The sequence below is a fragment of the Dermacentor silvarum genome, chromosome 9, assembly GCF_013339745.2.
Source record: "Dermacentor silvarum isolate Dsil-2018 chromosome 9, BIME_Dsil_1.4, whole genome shotgun sequence".
Taxonomy (NCBI): domain Eukaryota; kingdom Metazoa; phylum Arthropoda; class Arachnida; order Ixodida; family Ixodidae; genus Dermacentor; species Dermacentor silvarum.
The window spans coordinates 11399956-11420099 of NC_051162.1; the positions used below are offsets into that span (position 1 = coordinate 11399956).

General features: G+C 48.0%; 1 protein-coding gene across 3 annotated transcripts in view; it reads right to left on the minus strand.

Moving 5' to 3' along the window:
* Positions 1 to 20144, minus strand: part of LOC119465128 (USP6 N-terminal-like protein) — a 118536-nt gene that overhangs the window by 66056 nt on the left and 32336 nt on the right. For all 3 annotated transcript variants that reach the window (XM_049656109.1, XM_037725929.2, XM_049656111.1), the window contains exons 2-4: positions 9871 to 10035; positions 7650 to 7821; positions 6091 to 6133 (exon numbers count right to left, since the gene is read on the minus strand). In XM_049656109.1, the coding sequence (XP_049512066.1) occupies positions 6091 to 6133; positions 7650 to 7821; positions 9871 to 9874 (219 nt within the window). In that variant the 5' untranslated portion in view covers positions 9875 to 10035. The remainder of the gene's footprint in view (positions 1 to 6090; positions 6134 to 7649; positions 7822 to 9870; positions 10036 to 20144) is intronic.

The window sequence follows — 20144 nt, forward strand, 5'->3', positions numbered from 1 at the left end:
GAAGAGGAAGGGCTTTGCACTACGGCGCCGTACTTCTGTGTGCCAGAAACTGCCCGAAGAATTCGAGGACAAGCTCATCGACTTTCAGCGATATGTAATTGTGCTTCGGCAGCAACGTGACTTCATGATGGGACAGATTGGAAATGCCGATGAAATGCCAGTGTGATTGGATATGCCCTCAAGCCGGACTGTTTCCGAGAAAGGAGCTAAGCAAATCAAGCTTTTAACAACAGGCAACGAGCACTCACTGTTCACTGTGATGCTCGCATGCACAGCTGATGGGAAGAAGCTGCCCCTTTTCATCATTTTTAAAATGAATGAACTTTTATTTCCCTTTTTAAGAAAGGGAAGGGCCGAGGGGAGAGAGGGAGGCCTGTGTGCTCCAGTCTCAGCACCTTGAGTTGCCAGACGTCCGCCTACCAGTCGTGGTAGGCCTCCGCTACCTGCTCAGCCCACCTCAGGACTCGATCCTGCAGGGTGAGATCGGAGCTGCGCAGGGCAGTCTCCCACAGCTCCTCGCTACTAATTAATGGTTTGAGGTTGCGGGGGGGATATTTGATGGGGCATTTCCACATGATATGGGAGAGATCTGCTGTCTGAACAGATGCAACACTTGGGTATGTGTCGGGAAAGAAGTGCAAAGTGCGTAGGGGAAGAAAGTGCGAGTTTGTAGTTGGCGCCACAATATTTCTCTCTGGCGCGCGCTCAACACAGAGAGAGTTGGATACTTTAGGCGTTGGTGTTTGTTATGTGTGCGTCTTTATTGGTGTGTTGTTATTCCCACGCGACGTCGGCCCCCGGGTTAATGAAAAGGGTTTCATGAATGAATCGTTAATGCTGGAGTGGGTACGGCTCATCCGGATGCGGCGACCTGGTGCTCTCTTTGAGCGAGCGAACATGCTCGTTCTTGACTCATTTCGAGGCCACCTCACAGCCAACGTAAAGTGGGCCCTGTGCGATGGCAAGACGGAACTCGTGGTCATCCCTGGTGAACAGACATCTGTGGTGCAGCCACTAGACGTTGTGCTAAATAAGCCGTTTAAAGATAGAGTGCACGAATTCTATAATGAATGGATGCTGGGAGATAAACCGAGTACCCCCACCGGCCGCCTGCGACGTCCACCGCTTGCGACTGTTTGTGGCTGGGCGTCGTCGGCGTGGAAATCTCTCCCCGAAGAAATGGTGCGCAAGTCTTTTAGAAAGTGCAGCATAAACAACGCGTTGGACGGCAAAGAGGACGAAGCTCTATGGGACGTGGGCAGTGAGAAGCACTCGTCATTCGACTCTAGTTCGGACGACTCTGATTTGGAGTAGCGCTTGTGCACTTCATGCCCTTCTGTGTACTGTACACCCGGCCAATTTTTAACAGTATCGCGCGACCATCGACCCGCGTGTTTGTCAGCAGCATTTAAATACATACTGTCACCATTGTGCAACCGGCTGAGTCGTATTTGTTTCAAAGAAAGGGTGTCTTTCGGTACTTTTGCCATTGAAAAAGATTTTTTCCATTTTTAGAATTGGTTAGTTGGGGGGTCGACCGATATTCCGGTCCGACCTACAGTCCGGTTTTTACGGTACTTTTCTTCTGGAGAACCAAGGTTGCTGTACAATCTTTGTAGATATTTCCGAAGATATTCACGTATGCCTCCTGTACTCCTTGATCACGCAATGCCTCTATGACAGCTGGTACCTCTACTGAATCAAATGCATTCTCATAATCTATGAAAGCCATACAGAGAGGTTGATTATACTCCGCAGATTTCTCGATTACCTGATTGATGACATGGATATGATCCATGGTAGAATATCCTTTCCTGAATCCAGCCTGTTCTCTTGGTTGGCTGAAGTCTAGTGTTGCCCTGATTCTACTGGAAATTATCTTGAATATTTTATACAATACTCAAAGCAAGCTAATGGGTCTATAATTCTTCAGTTCTTTAACGTCTCCCTTCTTATGGATTAGTATAATGTTGGCGTTCTTCCAGCTGTCTGGTACACTTGAAATCGTGAGGCATTGCGTATAAAGGGCCGCAAGCTTTTCAAGCATGATATTTTCAAGCATGATATTTCCTCCATCTTTGATTAAATCGACTGTTATTCTATCTTCTCCAGCAGCTTTTCCCCTAGTATTGTCTTTCAAGGCCCTTCTAACTTCAGCGCTAGTTATAGAAGGAGCCTCTGTATCCGGTTCATCACTACTTTGAATGAAAGTAGCTTGGCTGTTTTGGGCACTGTACAGGTCAGTATAGAATTCTTCCGCTGCTTTTACTATGTCATCGAAATTGCTGATGATATTACCATGCTTATCTTTCAGTGCATACATTTTGCCTTGTCCTATGCCAAGTTTTCTTCTCACTGATTTCATGCTGCGTCCATATTTTACTGCTTCCTAAATCTTTTCAACGTTATAATTTCGGATATCCCTTACTTTCTTTGTGTTGATTCGGCAACCAGGAACGTATTAACCAGGAAAAAAGAAATGTAACAGTTTTGGGTTATTTTTTGCATTTTCAATTGTGAACGTTGCCGCCGGGACATCGTATGAAATGGGATCGTTTGAACGAGGTCCAACTGTACTTTGCTGACATGATTGTCAGCGTGCATTGTATACAGTGCATTTGTCTGTTTAAAATGGCCAAACCTGGCCCTCTAAAGCATTAACTATAGTGTCAACAAGACAGACACCAGAAAAGTGACATTTGTCCAGTCATCTTTCTTGCGTCCATCCTGCTATCACTACAGTTATTGCTTCGGGTACCTTCTTGTATGCTGCCAACTAATATGCACGAGGGCTGTGGGTCCAGTTAAGCCCATTCGAGACTTTTCATTGATGGTCTGCAACTCAATTTTTTACTCACACATACCTGACTGCTGCACACATCTGCACTCGCTGAAAGAGGCTGGGTGGCCTACTCCCAGTTTTGGGGAAAGGCTTCGAGTCTAACAATGAAGCCCTGGTAGGTGTCAGCTTTGGGGACTACAGCAGCACTGTTTTCAGTTAAAATGCAGGAGTAGTGGAAATGCTCAAGTATAATTACATATTGATAATGATTGCAAAAAAAAAATCTTTGGACACTCTTGAGGATGCAATGCTGAAGCCAAGACAAGTAATGGATTTATGTCCTTAGGAGGCTTGCTGGCTCCTACGAAGGAACTGAGGATGCAACGGGTGCTCCAATAGTACAAAAAGTAAAAAGTGCACAATGCCATTGAAGTCAAATCTCACCGTAACGAATTTTAGAATATAACAGTGCTAATAAGAAAACTGCAAGTTCGTTTTGATGATAGTGTGTATGCTTATAACAATTATTGGATGTAGCAAAGGTACTTTCGAGTCTGGCGTGACTTTGTTGTAATAAGGCTAGACTGCACTGACAAACAGTGGCCGAGGGAAAATAATTAACTTCTCCGTTAGGCTATAACTTTTCTATGTGAAAAGTGTGTTTTTGATCTCACAAAATTTCCAATTATTCGAACTAATTTTCATCCGCATCAAATTGGTTTTACTGGGGCTTTAACTGCACTTCTTGTTTGCTTCTTCACTTTCCCGTTAAGCACAAACGCTATATGTTGCACTTAGTCTTGTACAGTACAGTCTCATACTGTATACATAACTACAACACTCGGTCATTATTATGCGCTGTCGACTGAGTCAAGCGATGTCTTAACATCACATCAATGTGCCACTTATAGATTCCGTTCTGTGACATTGTCCATATAACAATTATGTCACATTTTGTGACAACAGTACAAGACTTGAAGGGACTGACAACCAATTTTTATGGTACCGGTTTTTTTAGTGCGACGAAAACCTTACTGTTCTAAGTGTCCAATCATACAGTGGTAACGTGGAAAACACCGTGGAATATGTTTTATCCGAATTTTCCGATCTGCATTGAGGATGTAGTCGTGCTCAAGAAACCTGTGGGAAACAGTGATAGGTGAGTGCGATAGCGATTATACGCCGACATTGGTGGGAAGCACACAACAAGTGCAGCTCTAGCAGTTAGAAAGTATTATTTTGTTTGCCAAGCCAATGTTTCCGTGGTTCATGTTTTAAGAAGCCTTGAATTATTTTTACAATAACAGGTGGCGTCCGAGTATATGTCCCACGACGGCTCCCTCCGAGTAGCACCAACTGATCTTGAAGGCCATGTACAGTGTAGACCGCTTATAACGTAAGTCGCCGGAGTCGCGAATATCCACACTATAAGCGGTACTGCACTATAACTAAAGCAACAATTTTTACGGCCCGCACATATGCAAAACATGTGCACCGAGCCGCCACGAGTATGCGACAGTCGAGGAATGCGGCTAGAACGTTTGCATTCAATTTACAGTCGAATCTCGTTAATTCGAACCAAATCACGCAGCGGCGCCACCGACCGGCATTGCTCCGGCACCGCCATAGAGTAAAAGCTTAGGAGAGACCCCTCAATGTCGCGTACGAACAAAACAAAAAGAAAAAAAAAAAAACGCGGCGGAAATTTAACCCTCTCTCAAATGGCAAGGTCGCCAATTCTGCGTTGCGCTGGAACATGCGTGTACGTGCAGACGGCTCAGCCACGCTACCGTAGAAAACGGCAGTGAACCCTTCTTTCTCCGTTATGCTTTCTCTACTTTCTAGTCACGTGTTGACCTTGCACGCTGCGGCTACGACGAAGTGGGAAGCAGCGGCGCTGTCCCAGGCCGGCCAACGAAACTGCCCACGCTGGCAAACGCCCGCTTCCCGATAACGGCAGAAAACGAAACTTCGGGGAGCTGGCGCCGGGCCGGCGCGCGCGCGCGCGCGGTGACAGTCGAAAGTGAGGGAGCTACGAGGGAGGGCGAGGGGAGCCACTGAAGCGGCGGAGTTGCCGAGGCGAGATCCGCTTCCCTGCCGCCCTCCTCCCTCATATTCCACGGTCTCCGCGTGCGCCCTTTGCCGTGCTTTGCCGGCGCCGCCCGCTCCTTGAAGTTTCGTTTACTGCCGTTATCGTGAAGCGCGCGTTGGCCGGCGTTGGCAGTTTCATGGCCCTCTCTCGCTATGTGTGCTGTGATATTTCACGACTCGCACTCAAGATTCTGGTTTCAACCTCACTGGCTGTTCGTTCGCACCACGTGCCCTTCTCCTCCACTTGTCTCTCTTTTTTCCTCGAGCACTCCTTGGGGCGCCCGTTTGAGGGGAGCGTTCGCCGTCTTCGCTGACTTCCGCACTCCCAGGCAGCCGCACTGTAACCGGTATTTTGTTTCCCGCAACTGCGCTATTAGCGATACGTGTATACATGGAGTGCTATGGCAAAATTAATGGGAGTCTGAAAAGACCGCACTATATCCGGTCCTGCACTATAAGCGGTTACGTTATACATGGTCTATACTGTATTTGCTGGCTGTATGCACCAGACTTTTTTTTTTAGTCAAGCCAAGCTAAGTGGTACGAATAACTGCAAGCCAGCCTAGTCGGAATTGATTCACCATGAAACTGTGCTAAACAAACGGAGACACAGCAGGAAGAGACAAGGTCGAGTGCTTTCTAACAACTACTTTTTTTTTGTATCTTTTTCGGCAACAGAATTGAAAAATTGTTTCACGCTGGGAAAACTACTCTTATGTTGCACGTATTCATCAACAGAAAGCTGTATCGGGAGTTTTTTATGTTGCTCTACAATTTCCTTATTGGAACTTTTCATCTGATTATAATATTTGAGAAGTTGATCAATTAATTAAGACTAATTATGTAATTAGGCAGAATGCACAAAATAATTTGAGTGTCTCCAAGTGTCGGCAAACAACATTAACTTGCACAGGTGGGGGCTGTCGCTCAGAATTTTACCGTAAATCACGAACATTGTGCTGAATTCTATCACTATAAATCCTGGTCATTTCGTTACCACAAACATTTTACAACACATTCTGGCTAGTTCTCAGTCCCTTTAATGTTACAAATTACGCAACCCAAGCTGGATCTTTATTATGTGGCACATCATTTTGTGCTGGCAAATGCAAGCTGGGAGAGACCTCTGGCCTTTGCAGCATTGCCCGCTACATATGAAACCGAGTACAGTCCTTGCTGCTTTGCTCTCTCGGAATGCGGTGCCCAGGTGAACTCACCTTTGCCTCGTGGACCGTGTACTTCTCGGGCAGCCGCTCATTACTGCAACAGATGAGGAAAGGAAGGTCACTGCTCTGTCTGCTACAACACGGGAGGACACATGTATCTTCTTCGTGTACCACAGATAGCCTTACAGCATCAGGGAGGCTTGAGGCCACATTTTGTACAAGTTCATTTCATTTCCTGTTCTTCTGCTGCCATCATTCGTTATGATAGTGGCCAATACTGGTAATAATGGGTAAGTGGCAATGCCCGAGTCAACGACCAAGGGCAAGAGAAGTGGGCAATGAAACGGATCATTAAAAAAAAAAATGGCCCCAGTAGTTTCAGAGCCACTTTACAAAGTTACGAGGTACAAACACTAGGCAAACAAGAAACGATACATCTTCAATAAAAATAAGTGCACGAATGTTTACAAAATCAAAATTGAAGCATGGTTTTACATTAAAGCAAGTCTAAGATAAATGCCTGTGAAAAAGTAAGTATTATCGTCCAATGCTGCTTCTGCAGTGTAGTATTGGCCGGCAAAGTGAGGAACAGAGACAGCCCACTATTAACAAAAAACAAAGGATCCAGCTAATGGAAAAACATCTGGCAACATGTTGAGCATCAGTTGTAAGAAATGCTTTCCAGATTATTTTCCTTCTTTTGAATACCAGATCCAAATGGTATCTTTCTATAAGATAAACGTCCCATAAATATGTCCACCCAGACAAATGTAAGGAGAACCTGATGGAAAGTAGGCGACAACCTGCAGGTACTTTTGGTGCATTTCACAACGCGACAGCAAAAGCAAGTTTATTGGAAATGAGAGTGCTAACTTTCAAATATAGAGTGCTAACTTTCAAAATATACGCATTTGGTGCCGCAGCTAAACACTGCCTCCCCTGCCTCCCGTCCCCTCACGGCCTTTCGCACGACGGAAGACATCGCGTTTGCTCTGCGCCGTGCGTTCGCTCTCCGTCCCTTGTGTGCTTTCACTCACACATACAGCATATGGCGCGCAGCGACGATTTTATCGCCGTTGGACTCTATACAGAACCTCACGGCGACGGCAGAAATCCGCTTGGAGTGTCCATATAATTGCTATTGCAATAAAAAGCATCTCTCACCATGAAAGAGGCTTAGTAAGCCAGAAAAGATGCAGTACCAGCTCACCAGTATGGACTTCATGTCAAGGATTGTGTTTGTTGGACAGCTTTTTCATCTATAAAAATGGACATTCTAAAGGATCCAAAGGCTAGCATAAGCTTGGCAAGTTGTGAGAACCTTTACAATACCCGAACTGCAACAATACGAAAAAAAAAATACAAATACATCATGATGTATTAGTGTTCGGGTATTGGTAAAAAAAAAAAAGTTTGCCCTTAACTTTTTATTCTAGTAATACACCTACTTATCATAATATTCACAAAACTAAATCAGCCTGAACTGATTTAGTATTTCTCTTTAATGTTCCCGTGCAAAATACCATTACTTCGAAGCCAAAAGGCCCTATCGTCGTGTGTGTGTGCAGATGAGGCAAGAAGGTAGCAACAAACACTCATATTGTACTCACTGTATGAAGCCGTACTTGTCGGTAACATGGTACAGCTCGAACTTTGGGTCCTCCCAGGGGTCGATCTGGGCGACATTGTCCTTGTCTCGGCCGCGGTCGTAGCGTGCAACTATGGCCGCCCGCTCCTCCGCAGCCCGCTCCAGAATCTCCGCTTCCGTCAAGTTACCACTACCTGCATAGCAACGGCAGCAGTTGAGATCACTCCATTGCCGGGCAGTGCTTGATCTTGCAGCGATCACATAAGGTACGACGACGTTCCAAACGTCATGGACAAGATGGAGAAAGTATGGAAGGTGGCCCAATTTACAATGTGGAATTGTCTGAATGCATTACATTCGTCGAACAGGACCACGTGGGCTACACCACACTATTTCAGCCTGCATGCCTAGGCTGCAAGGAAAACAAGGTTTTTCGTGGCATCGGTGGTCTCCAGACGTTTGTTTGTGACCGTACACGTCCACCTAATACATATGCATGTGGGCATATGTAATAAAACATTACAATTGTGAGTGTGCCACAATGCATCTTTTCTCCATTTCGTTCACATCCTTCAATGCCTTGGTCGAAGTTACTTGCTTCACGAATCATAGGCATTTTGTGAGAAATTATCATACCAGTTGTTGCTTCTGAATTGCAGTGCTCCATTATATATTCTGTCAGCTTTGTATAGTTTTTGTTTGCTCATCAGTTGCCCAAGTACCCGACTGTTGCACAATGTTGCACACTTCACACCTTTTGAATATCTGAAATCTCAATGTCCAGATTTATTGTTTTTGCATAATTTCGTTGCTTAATTTTTAGAAATAATATTTTTAGAAATATTTTGGCAGAATTATAACATGTTTGTTCATGTAGTACCCACCTTATAACAATCCCCCATGGAATTGGCAGTATGTTCTCAATAAATGAATATGCATGTGTGCTAACTAGCCCAGCTTTCAGCTCCACCACTGCGGTTAAACAGTGTGACAGACAAAGAGCACTGGGCTACACAGAATGAGGACTGATGTCAAGTTTGACTCCTTGTCATCAGTTGCAGTGTTTTACACAACTCCCAGCCCGAATATAAAAAAACTGCAGTTTTGCTTGAAAGGCACTGATAGCGATAGCAAAGTAGTAGACAACTAGACAAAGTAAGTTTCATAGCTTTATTGCCTGTATTACTTTCAGTAAAAATTCGCTTACTAACTCAATTAACCAGCAAGGTGTCACACGCACACAGGTAAACATGAAAAGACTTCACTCAACGACCACGAACACGCCGGTGTGATAAAGAGCAACTCCACAAAAACGCCCTTGTGCTTGCGTTGTAGTGCACGTAAAAGAACCCCAGGTGGTCAAAATTATTCCGGAGCCCTCCACTACGGCGTGCCTCATAATCAGAACTGGTTTTGGCACGTAAAACCCCAGAAAGAAGAAGAAGCAACTACTCCATGTGATGTCCATCACTACAGGCGCGCTGTGTTCCCACGCGCATGAAGCCACCAGCCCTCTTGGCTCAACCGTTTTCATTTTCACCCGCTGCAGATTACCTTCATTGTACGCAGATTGTGAGCCGAATGTGCGCAGATTAGAGCACTGCACGGGCCGATTTTTGCGGCCCGGGCCCGGCCCGGGCCCCTTTTCACATTGGGCGGCCCGCCCGAGCCCGATGAAAACTTTTATGGCGAGACCCGGGCCCGGCCCGGGCCCGGAAATAATCTACGTTACCCGCCCGGCCCGGCCCGCCACCCCTTTACCTTAAGCCCGAGCCCGGCCCGAGCCCGACTCGAAACCGGCCCGAACCCGGCCCGAGACCGAAAAATACATGTTTTTCAGAGTTGAGAAGCCCGAGAATAACTCGCAGAAAGCCCGAGCCCGGCCCGGGCCCACGTCAGAAAACCCGAGCCCGGCCCGGGCCCGGGTCAAAAAGCACACGCCGTGCCCGAGCCCGGCCCGAGCCCGTGAAAAAACTCCTCTACCCGGCCCGGCCCGGCCCGTGGGCCGGGCCGGGCCCGGGCTTTCGGGTAAGCCCGAGCCCGTGCAGTGCTCTAGCGCAGATTACCGCACTCGTTTGGCTCGACCACGCGGACAGCCATGCGTTGCCAGATTAGAGGAGTAGACGCGCGCTCAGCTGCTTTACATTGAGCATCACCATAATGGCAGAAATTCACCTGGAGTGTCCCCTGTACTTACTATCGCAATAAGAAAGGAAAGCAAGAGATTGTGGAGAGGGGCGTACTCATGGCTTATCGGCCGGTGCCGTGGAGGGCAGCCCGAGGGGGGCGTCCACGCATGCCGGCCAACGTTGCCCGCGCTCCAGCTCCCCGGCCACAGCGCCAGAGGCACATGGGGGCGCGCCACTCTTGTCAGCACAGTCTGTCCTCCCACCGCTGGGCTCTTCCACCTGCGGCACGGCAGAAAAGTGTGCTGCACAACGAGGCTTGCCAGGCTTGTGGCACCGATCGGCTTGAGGCCAACATACAAGGGATCGTTTCCTGTCTGCGAGTGCTTAGTCCTCAAGATGATTGTATACCTACTAGCCCACACTTTGGTTCTTTTAGCGAGCCACTAAGCAAAATGTTACTACAGGAAAACATTGCAGGAATCTGACAAAGACAATGCAAGGCACGAAGAAGGGTTACGATAAGCCTTAATTGCCAGCACTAGACAGACGACCAGTGATGACGCAGCTAAGTAGCAGATCAAATTTGTCTCTCGCCTGGGAGCAAGAACCACATGAAGCAAACCATATGGCTGCAACTCACAGAAAATGGCAGCGGTAGCTCTCTGTAAAGAGTGCACTTGCACATGTTTGTTCAATAATGTCAAGTGCCTAACAAAACAGGCAAGAACTAAGCAGGAACACGAAATTGCAGAGCCATTTATAATCGCTAAAGCTGGTAGTTAGTGTGTCAGTGCACCGTCGCTTGCCCTGCTGGAAATAGAAACGTTGTTCCTAGGTAATCACAAATGACACTTTTGTATTGTGTGTATGCTCACTCTTTCTTTCTTTCTGTAGAAGAAAGTGCCATATGTGTGCTAGTTTCCGTAGGTAGTCAGTGCTCTGACTGTACCCTACTCTTTCCTTCATCCAACACTTTGTGCAGTTTCAAGTTTAAAGATCAAAGATCAAGTAAGTAGCCCACGTCAAAATGTTAAAAACTGACCCTTATTCTTCTCACATTAGAGAGCAGTGGTGGCTGAAGACGATTTAATTTCAAAAGGCAAATGGAAGCAGACGTTCACACCTGAAACAACATTAGTGCTGCTTTAATGCTGCCCCTGCTTTTTTTGTCAGCATACGGAGAACACTAAAAATGCAAACAGTATGCTGGAGATACCCTGCATCAGTGGTACTGCCAACCAGTTACAGAAATGGCGACCGCTTCCCACTGCTTTACGGATGATCCGGCAGACAGTTTTGCTCCATTGAAGTTACAACCATCAACGTACTTAATATTACTGAAACTATGCAGTCAAAAATCAGTTCAACACAAGAAAAGCTGGAAGTATTTTATAAGCTATCCAAGAGAGGAGCCAGCTAATGAAGCTATCACACCAAAAACCAAAAGGTCGCTTTGAAACCAGAGGAGTGACAAAATGGGTAGGCAAGAAAAGGCTTTACTTTAAAAGAAAACAAAAAAGCAGACTCAGATGCAGCTGGTTTTATGCACTTGATTTTTGCTCAGAGCTTGTCATGCAAACAAAGCACGAAAACACGGTCACATGGCACAAGAGCTAGCCGTGGCAGTGTTTATCAACTACCTACTGCCATTCCCTTTTCCCTGATAAGAGACATTCTTCTAAATGACACCAGATATCTTGGCAGAGGTAAGTGCCTATGATAAAGAACACTGGCGAAGAGGTGTTTCCATTGTTCAGTGAAACTATGCGCTCTGTAGATAAGTCAAAATGGGGCCTGTCTGCCTGTTCATACCTGACCTAGGAGTTGCCTGATGCCAAAAGACGCAAGAACTCGAATAAACGGTGCGTGCTCATCACCAAAAGTGACATGCATATGCATATACGCATAACAAACAAGTTTTCACATGCACTCCGAGGCCATCTGCCTATAGCCAGACACGTCAATGAAGGGACTCTAAAGAGAAACAATAAATCACTTTAAACAGATAGTGTATTTTTGAAACTATTTTCGATAATTCCATGGTAATAGATCGATCCCCATTAAAAAATATATAAACCAAACTTCAATTCTTTTTTTTCGTCATTTCATGCAGGAACCCCAGCGCTTGTACGTTAGTAGGACTTTGTGGATTTCAAAGCGAATTTTCATATTCTGGCCGTTGTAGTTAAATAAAGGTTTTCGAAACTTGCCAAGTTCTGTCTTTGGATCTTGTACACCCAATGTAGTCTGTCTTCATTGCTCAAAAACCATTAGGTCCGCGCAGACACCGTCAAAATTAATGACGTTACGGAGAGCTGGTGCAGTGACATAACGTGAACCGTATATAATGTACATGACACCACATGAACCTTACAAACTGGGGTACCGAAATTTGCTGTCAAAAACACGGAGCAAGGTATGCGACCTGGCTGCTCGGTGCTCATCCTTGATGTGTGACAGCGCGAACGTAGACAAAGGACGGTGGAAGAGGCGACAAACGCAGAGGTGACAGACGACAAGCGCTTGTGTTCGTTTGTCGCTTCTTCCACCATTCTTTGACTATGTTTGCGCTGTCACACATCACGCAAAAACATGGACACGTGGGCGTCCAGTGATTACAGTTTTTAAGCGGTTTGATTTCAGCGGCAGTGCAGCGAAGCGGTGTCGAGGAGTCCTCTCGTGCCATATACGTAACTGGCCCAGTGGCTTCCTTCCGTTGCAATGCACGGTGTACGTGGACAAAGCTTCTAATATCCCAGTATTTTTCCACTGCATCGCAGCTCAGACCGATGCACTATACTGCTGCACATGTTCCTGCGCGTTATACCACCTAATACCAACAAACGTGGCACAGAAAGGGCGCTGCTAACGGTGTTTTCACTGCACAAAAAAAGTAATGGAGCAAATATGCGCCATAGGATGATGCAACAAAAGCCTGGAAACAACATGGCACATCCTAATGGAATGACAAGATATTCAAGCAGTGAGACCCATAGGAACTGTCCAAATTACAGAAGCATTGGGATTCAAAGATGACGGAAGGCTTAACTCGTCAGTAGTTGAGATAAGTAAGAGACGTTTAGAGTATTGGTGAGAAAGAAAGGAAGCAGGGAAGAGACTGATGGAACAGGAGTCACTGCAAGCATATGTAACGGTACAATACAGTGATAGAGGATTTAAAAAAGTTCAGATCGAGCTCAGATAGGCAAAAGGCTATAAATGCAGTAAAACTTGGTTAAATAAACCAGGTTAGGTGACTACTGCTTGCCACATCGTTTCAAAGGAGATGCCAACAAAAATCATCATCATCACTGCAATGTCAAGATATACACCAAGCAAAGAACCCCTATGGAAAGTACTTTCAAAATTACTGAGATTAAAGTGGGTGGAAGCATTAACTGGCCAGCAGGCAGGAATAAAATTAACATTTAGAGTATTGGTGAAAAAGCACGTACTCAGAATCAAAATCGGTTTATTCAATACAAAAACGGGGATAACATGATAAGTATATACAGAAGGAGGTCCCGTAGTTAGAAACTGAAAGCCACCCATTTCAGTTTCTAACTACGTCAGACGTAAGACCGAAGTCGTTACAGGCATAGGTTACTGTACAATACAGAGAGATGTTTCAATTGAGAGAGAAAAGTTGACGTCAAGGAGGTATAGGCAGAATGCTAGACTGCTATGCACGAATGTCATACTATTAGCTCAAGCCGACTAGGTGACTATTTGCCGCCATCCTGACGTAGATGCTAATACATTTATCATCATCATCATCCACAACGCGCCACAAGGACAAAATTACACCCGGCGCGGTTGCGCAACACGGCGCACGGCAAAACATGGACGACGTGCGAAGAGCAAGAGATTCAGATAGCAAGCGCCGATAGAAGTGGAATGTCATCAATTTTTAATGGGCGCCGCCGGAGCGGCGATACATCGCAGACGGGGCCGTTCCGTGCTTGGCCCCGGAAAGGGGGCCGATCGGCTCCACGCTTTTGCAGAACACGCCCAGATCCGATACAAAGCGCGGCGCGGATATCTGGGACAGCAGACGGCCGGCTTTAAGCCAAGGCAGCGCCACCGGCATCGTCGTCTGCTTTCCAAGAAGCGAGCTCACAATAGCCTGCGCAAATATCCATGGTGCCTGAGTGGCTCGCAAAGTCGCTACTGTGCCGCTCCCCATTTCATAAAATACCAGGTTCTCAGCTGCCTAAACAAGTGCCACGCCTGCAAACCGATACGAATGCGTTATACCTAATATGTGAAAAACCTTGGGAACAACCAGAGCACGCCTGTCACGATGAGGCCAACAAGGAATAATGCAAATGGATCGCGAAAACCCACATGGCAGCAGAGCGCCACTCCCGTGATGCACTGCAACGCTCGTTACATGCGGCACCATTGGTATTACAGCTCCGCGGCATCGAGGTTCAGCGAAACGACAAACACTCGGCGGCGATTTAGCGGTAAGTGTGAGAGAAATGCGTTAGGTCGCACCTCTTTGAGGTCCCGAATCCATGATTTAAACAGCTTGCATTCACCACACTGCAGAGCGTTGTTTCGGGAGGTCACTCGACACGCACGCACGCACGAATAAAGTTTATTGCTGCTGCCATGAAGCCGCTTTCGAAACGAAATACGCAGCAGACGGTTTCCCGTAAAACTACGCCTCACTGCTCCCCAAAATTCCAAGCTGAGTGGCGAAGCTCGCGACCTTAGTGCTCTTTAGCTTTCAATTAAAGCTATAGGGATAACACTAGTAGAAGTAAAATAAAAGGACGCCCTTACGGATACGACCACTCCGCTTCAAAGGTGACGCGCTCGTCACATCCACATCCATGAATAACAGTCATTCGAGGGGCCAAGGAAGGACGCGGGAGCTGCAAACCTTTCCGTCGCGTCGGGCCTGCCAGAGCGAGTTGACGGGCCCGGGGAAATCGGCGGCGCCTTTCTAGAATGCCGGGTTATTACCAGGAAACGCCACACCGATGCTTCCTTTTCGCCACACGTTGAAGTCGCCATCGCGCTAGCCGCCGCGGATCCAGCTTCCCGAGTCATCATCACCGACTCTAGGGAAGCCTGTCGCAACCTGCAGCAGGGACGCATTCCGTATCGTGCCTTTAAATTTCTTCACCGATGTGAGTACCAGGGTTACCCGACCCGGCGAACCGTCATCTGGGCCCCAGCACATGCGGGGATCGAGGGAAATGAGGTAGCAGACGCTACTGCCCGCGCGCTTCACTACCGGGCATCGCCTCATCCGTCGCATATAGAGGACCAGGATTTCAATTCGGCTATTAATTTCCGGCAAATTTCTATTTTCTACCAATCTTCTCACGGCCGGTATCCTCCCCCGTGTAAAGGCCTCACGAAGGCAGAGGAGCGCTGGCTCCTGCGCCTCTATACCAACACAGTACTGTGCCCGGCAGTACTGAAGCATTTTAATTCAGCTTTTTCAGGCGAGTGCCCGCACTGTGGGAACGTGTCCGCGGACACCTACCACATGGTATGGGCATGCCCCAACAACCCGGCCTACCTCCCCCACCCCCATCCTTCCCGAGAGAGCTGGGAGGCTGCCCTGCTCGGCTGCTCGACCATACAGGACCAACGTGCCCTGGTGGACCGAGCCCGGGCTGCCGCAAAAGCCACAGGGGTCCCGGAATAGGAACCCCTCCTAGACTTTGTACGGGGCGGGCCCTTCTGGCTCGTCCCAAACTCTCTATTTGTATATAGTGACAATAAATGTTTTTCACTCACTCCCGAGGAGAGATGCGAAGGCCCGGAGAACATATGTACGCTCCGGAGCAAAATTAACGTTTGCCTCTCTCTCTCTAAGAAAAAAAAATAATAATAATAAGTACTTTTGTATGGGTATAAAAATGATAAAGAATACAAGAGTAAAATATTAATGGAAAAAAGAATGCGTATTGAGGTAAACACAACTTTACGAGTATAGACATCCATAGTCCACGTTTCGTCCAGCTCGTAACATTTTTGATTGCAGGTTGTTTTACGAACAAGTATACGACTGCTTCGGGCGACGTTTCCGCTCGCCAAGGGCTGGTATCGAACGCCGGGCCAGACGACTTGCTTAAACATCAGCCTCAACGTTCCGCCGAGCTGGGAGACTGGCCAATATCAGTGCTAGCCTTGCTGAGCTTCCGCATATTCAGCTTTTCGGCGTCAAAGGAAGCGCGCCGCCCTGGAGGCATACACACCAGAAAGTTCTTGTGAAACCACGCTTGGCTTTAATTCCGCCTCGCTCCATATTACGAATGACTCAACAGAGCTTACCTGCTGCCTTTTACTTTCGATCTACTACTCATTGGTTTTCCCATTGGTGGGCTCTCTCAAAAACTGTGCTAGCTACAAACCACGCAAAGAGGGCAACAACACAGATTCTGTGTGTTGCCTCTTTGTTGCCCTCTCTCTCTCTCACTCATTAAGCTGGGACACACACACCGTGTGTCCCAGCTTAATGTTAACCAAGGTGTTCAAGAAAAAGGTAAAAAAAAAAAAACCGGTGCAAGACACCATTTTAAGGTCTACAATGTTCGGTCGTCAGACCTCTGCCGACCGAACGCCGAAGGTCTTGTAATCGTCTCTTGCACCGTGATTTTCTGTATCTTTTTTTTTATTGCGATAGCAATTATATGGACACTTAAACTGGATTTCTGCCGTCGGCGTCGCCGTCGTCGTCGCCGTGAGGTTCCGTATAGATAACATCATCGCCGCGCGCCGTATGCCCGAGCGGTAGCGTGCGGGGGACGCGCGCTATCACGGAGAGCGAACGCACGGCGGAAAGCAAACGCGACCGTCGCGCGTGGGGCTTTGGGAGGGAGGGAGGGAGGCGGGGCGACGCTGCGCTCCGGCACCAAAGGCCTATCTTGCAATCGGGCGCAAGGGGAACTTCCCCCTCAATCTCCCACGCGCAAGCAAGGAAGCGGGACGGCAGCGCCGGAGGGAGCGGGGGGGGGGGGGGGGAGGGGGGGCGCACTTCTACTCTGCCAACAACCGCGCTCGTCGCTCGCCGGCCGCACTGTCTCTTATCTCCACACGGCTCTGACCTTTTCTATGCGCTGTGCATTCGCCGCTCAGTTTCCGTTGAAGCGATAGACCGCACGCACCTTCGCCCGCTGCGACGTATATATGCGCTTGCTGCCAGCGTTTTGACAGTCATTGTCTGCGGTCATTCAGTGTGATCTATTTATGTTTGCTTGTGCGCGCTCACACCACGCTTGTTCATTCAGTTAGTAATAGTCGGGCCACATTTTCCAACGCACGCTACACATGCAATGCTGCCCGGATCGGCAGTGCAGCGCTACAGGTGTGTCCCTTCGCACGCGCTGCCCACGGGAAGCGCTTCTCAACACCACCGTTTCACACGCGCCTTCTCGTGGTCATCGAGTCTCTCTTCATGTCGCTCTACTTACGCCGCAGCACACCTGCTTACTTAATCAGCTCATGTTTACTACAATTCATATTGCTACCAAAGCCGCTCACCTGACTTCGTGTCACATTGCTGTGTTGCTATCGCATTCATTGCTTCGCCCTTAGGGCGAAACTGTGACTTTTTTTTTTCTTTGAAGAGCTTGGCCAACACTAAGCTGGGACACACGGTGTATTTGTATGGAGCAGGCGAACGTTTGAGCAGACGACATGCCCTGAACCTCGGCGCTCGATTCGAGCGTGCGTGCAACGGCTGAGCTTTCTCCGGAGCTGGAACCACGCGCGAACCGAACAGGGTTTTTTGTGTCACCGCGAGGCCACCGAGCCGACACACATACAAACAACCGTCCCATGACAACGACCGCAGCCGTACGCACGAACAGACGAAACCCCTCCCCTGGTGACGAGTACTATCGCGAGTCTGCAGGCACTGCGCTTTCGCCGCTACTGCATGCTGCCCACCGCGCTCAAACCTCGACTCTTTTATTTAGGCTTACACGTAGTCAAAAAGATGTGTTATATGTAGGGTGATCATTTGGAAGTTTTAAAAACATTTTTTTTTAAATTACCCGCGGCACATAGCATAATTCTATTCTTTGAGCTGGAATATTCAAAGAGTCGCGGGCATATTGCAAGACAAATCGAAACACATAGTCAAGCGATTAACGGAAATGCACCAATTAACTTTTCGATTGCTTTTAAGTCACATGTTGCAATTTACGAATTGTAGCCGGTGAGCTTGCGAGGCGGCTACAATGCGCGCTTAGCATGAATTTTCAGGATGACACCAGTTGAGAGATATTCATAGCCAAAGTGTGCCACGAAATACAAGGCCGTTCAAGATAATTAACAGCAAAGTTGTTTAAACAATCCGTAATTTGTGGTTCGTATCAAGAAACTATCAAGAAATAAAAGAAAATAAACTTTCTTGCAGAGGCGGGATTCGAAACTCGCGTGCCCACGGTCCCAAGGCGAGCGTCGTCACCACTAGGCTATGCAGGCACGCTTGCAGAACATGCATTCATGCGAACCATATGATTGAGTTCGAGCGTCGTCGTCTTCGTCCACAGCTGGCGCGTTCGCACGCTCGTGCTCTGCGAGGTGAAGAGCTTCTGCGCGCTATGCTCGGGAGGGAGGGAGGGAGGGAGGAAGGGAGTGAGAGAGAGACGCATTCACGGAGCGGGCCTGCTGGAACGCGTTGTCGGCATTGCAACGCGGTGTCGGTGTTGCAAGCTGCGCTATGCAACGCGCAGTGACGGCCCTAAGTCCGAGACGCGCGAAAAGAAATTATGATAATAAGATGAAAAGTTCGCGCGCACTTCCGGAAAATGCTGGGCTACGATCGCCCAGCTTCGCTGTTTCAAGCGTTGCGCGGCCGAGTGCAAGGTTAAGCGTTTTTTTTTTTTTTGTGCTTCATAGCATAAAACGGCGGTTTGTTAAGAAACTAAGTGGAAGAATAGTGCACTTTTTACTGCACGTTTCACGGCACACATCTCTAAACCCGTGCGGTCCTTAGAATTCGTTCCGAGTGGACATGCCTCCAAGGCATGTCAAGGCATGTCCACTCGGACATGCCTTGTCGGAAGACAATTCGTAAATTGCAATATGTGCCTCAATGTAATTAAGCAGTTATTTAGTGAATTCACGCTAATTAGTTGATAATGTGTTTCGATTGCAAGGAATGTCCGGCCCTTTGAATATTCCAGCTCAAGGAACGGAATTACGCTATTCTGCCACATCTGGCACAAGCGATTTTTTATTTTTTTATTCTGTAGCCAAAGCAAGGCAAAATGGCGCTTTACGACGACAGATGCGCTGCAGATTTCAAGTTAGGAATGCATCCCTCCCTCAGCAGAGACATTGAAGAGAAAGCGGAACACTGATTAAGTATTAAAATCTGTTCAAAGACAAAGAAAGACAAGACGTGCTTGACCGTGAAGAAACGCGCCACAGTATGAACGCGTTCCGTAACTTCTGTCTTAACACGATGTCCGCGCTCGGTGTTGTTGCGATGCGACGCGGCTTAACGCACCACGTTTCTCAAAGTAACGATGTTTTGTTCCGCCTTTGTAAGCATGCGTCCGTGGCCTAACGGTTAGTGAGCTGGGGGAACCGGGTGCGACCGTCAGAAACGTGGTTTCATTCGGAGCGTTCCAAGTCTGACGATGCCCTCTTAACGCCGTTAACGGTGCTGCGTCGATCCGCCTCGCACCGAGGCCGCTCGGTTCCCGTTATCCGCATCGCTTCGATGCTTCGCTTATACGCCGAACCGATACGCGTAATTACTGCGTAACAAGAACTGTTATCCGCGTCGGCTGCGTCTCCCCGTTGGCGACAAGAGAAGGTACTACGATCTTGCACGCGTGTGGCAGGCGCAGCGATCGCAGGAACGAGCCAATGTGCTACGACGTGTCGCATTCTCACCTCTTGCGTGCCGTAACCAAAATTGGAAAGGCTAGTTAGTCTGGCACTGTAGGTATGCGTTTGCATGAACCCGACGCGGTGTTATGACCAACCAGCGTTTGCATGAACTCGCTTCAGACGGTCTGGACGCGTTCGCACAGCCGTCTGCATTTCAATTGCTCCCAGCGCTGCAACGAGGTTGCGCTGCACAGTGCTTGTCCCCGCTTTGTCCCGATATACCACTCCCGCTGGCGTGTTCCCGCGAAAGCGCGCGCATCAAGGTGGGCCTAGGGTTACTGTATATGCTACCTTTGGTAGCATATACAGTAACTCTCTAGGTGGGTCCGATGCAGAGCGCCCTCAACGTGACCCGATGGTGCTCACACGAACTCGAAAGGCCGATTCGACCCGCTTCTGTCGGCTTTTCTCGAGCGGTCACAAACAGGCAAAGACGCGGTGCATGGTCCAAGTCACGGTGTTAAAAGTATCTACTTCTAACACCGTGGTCCAAGTATCGCAGACGCAAGCACACA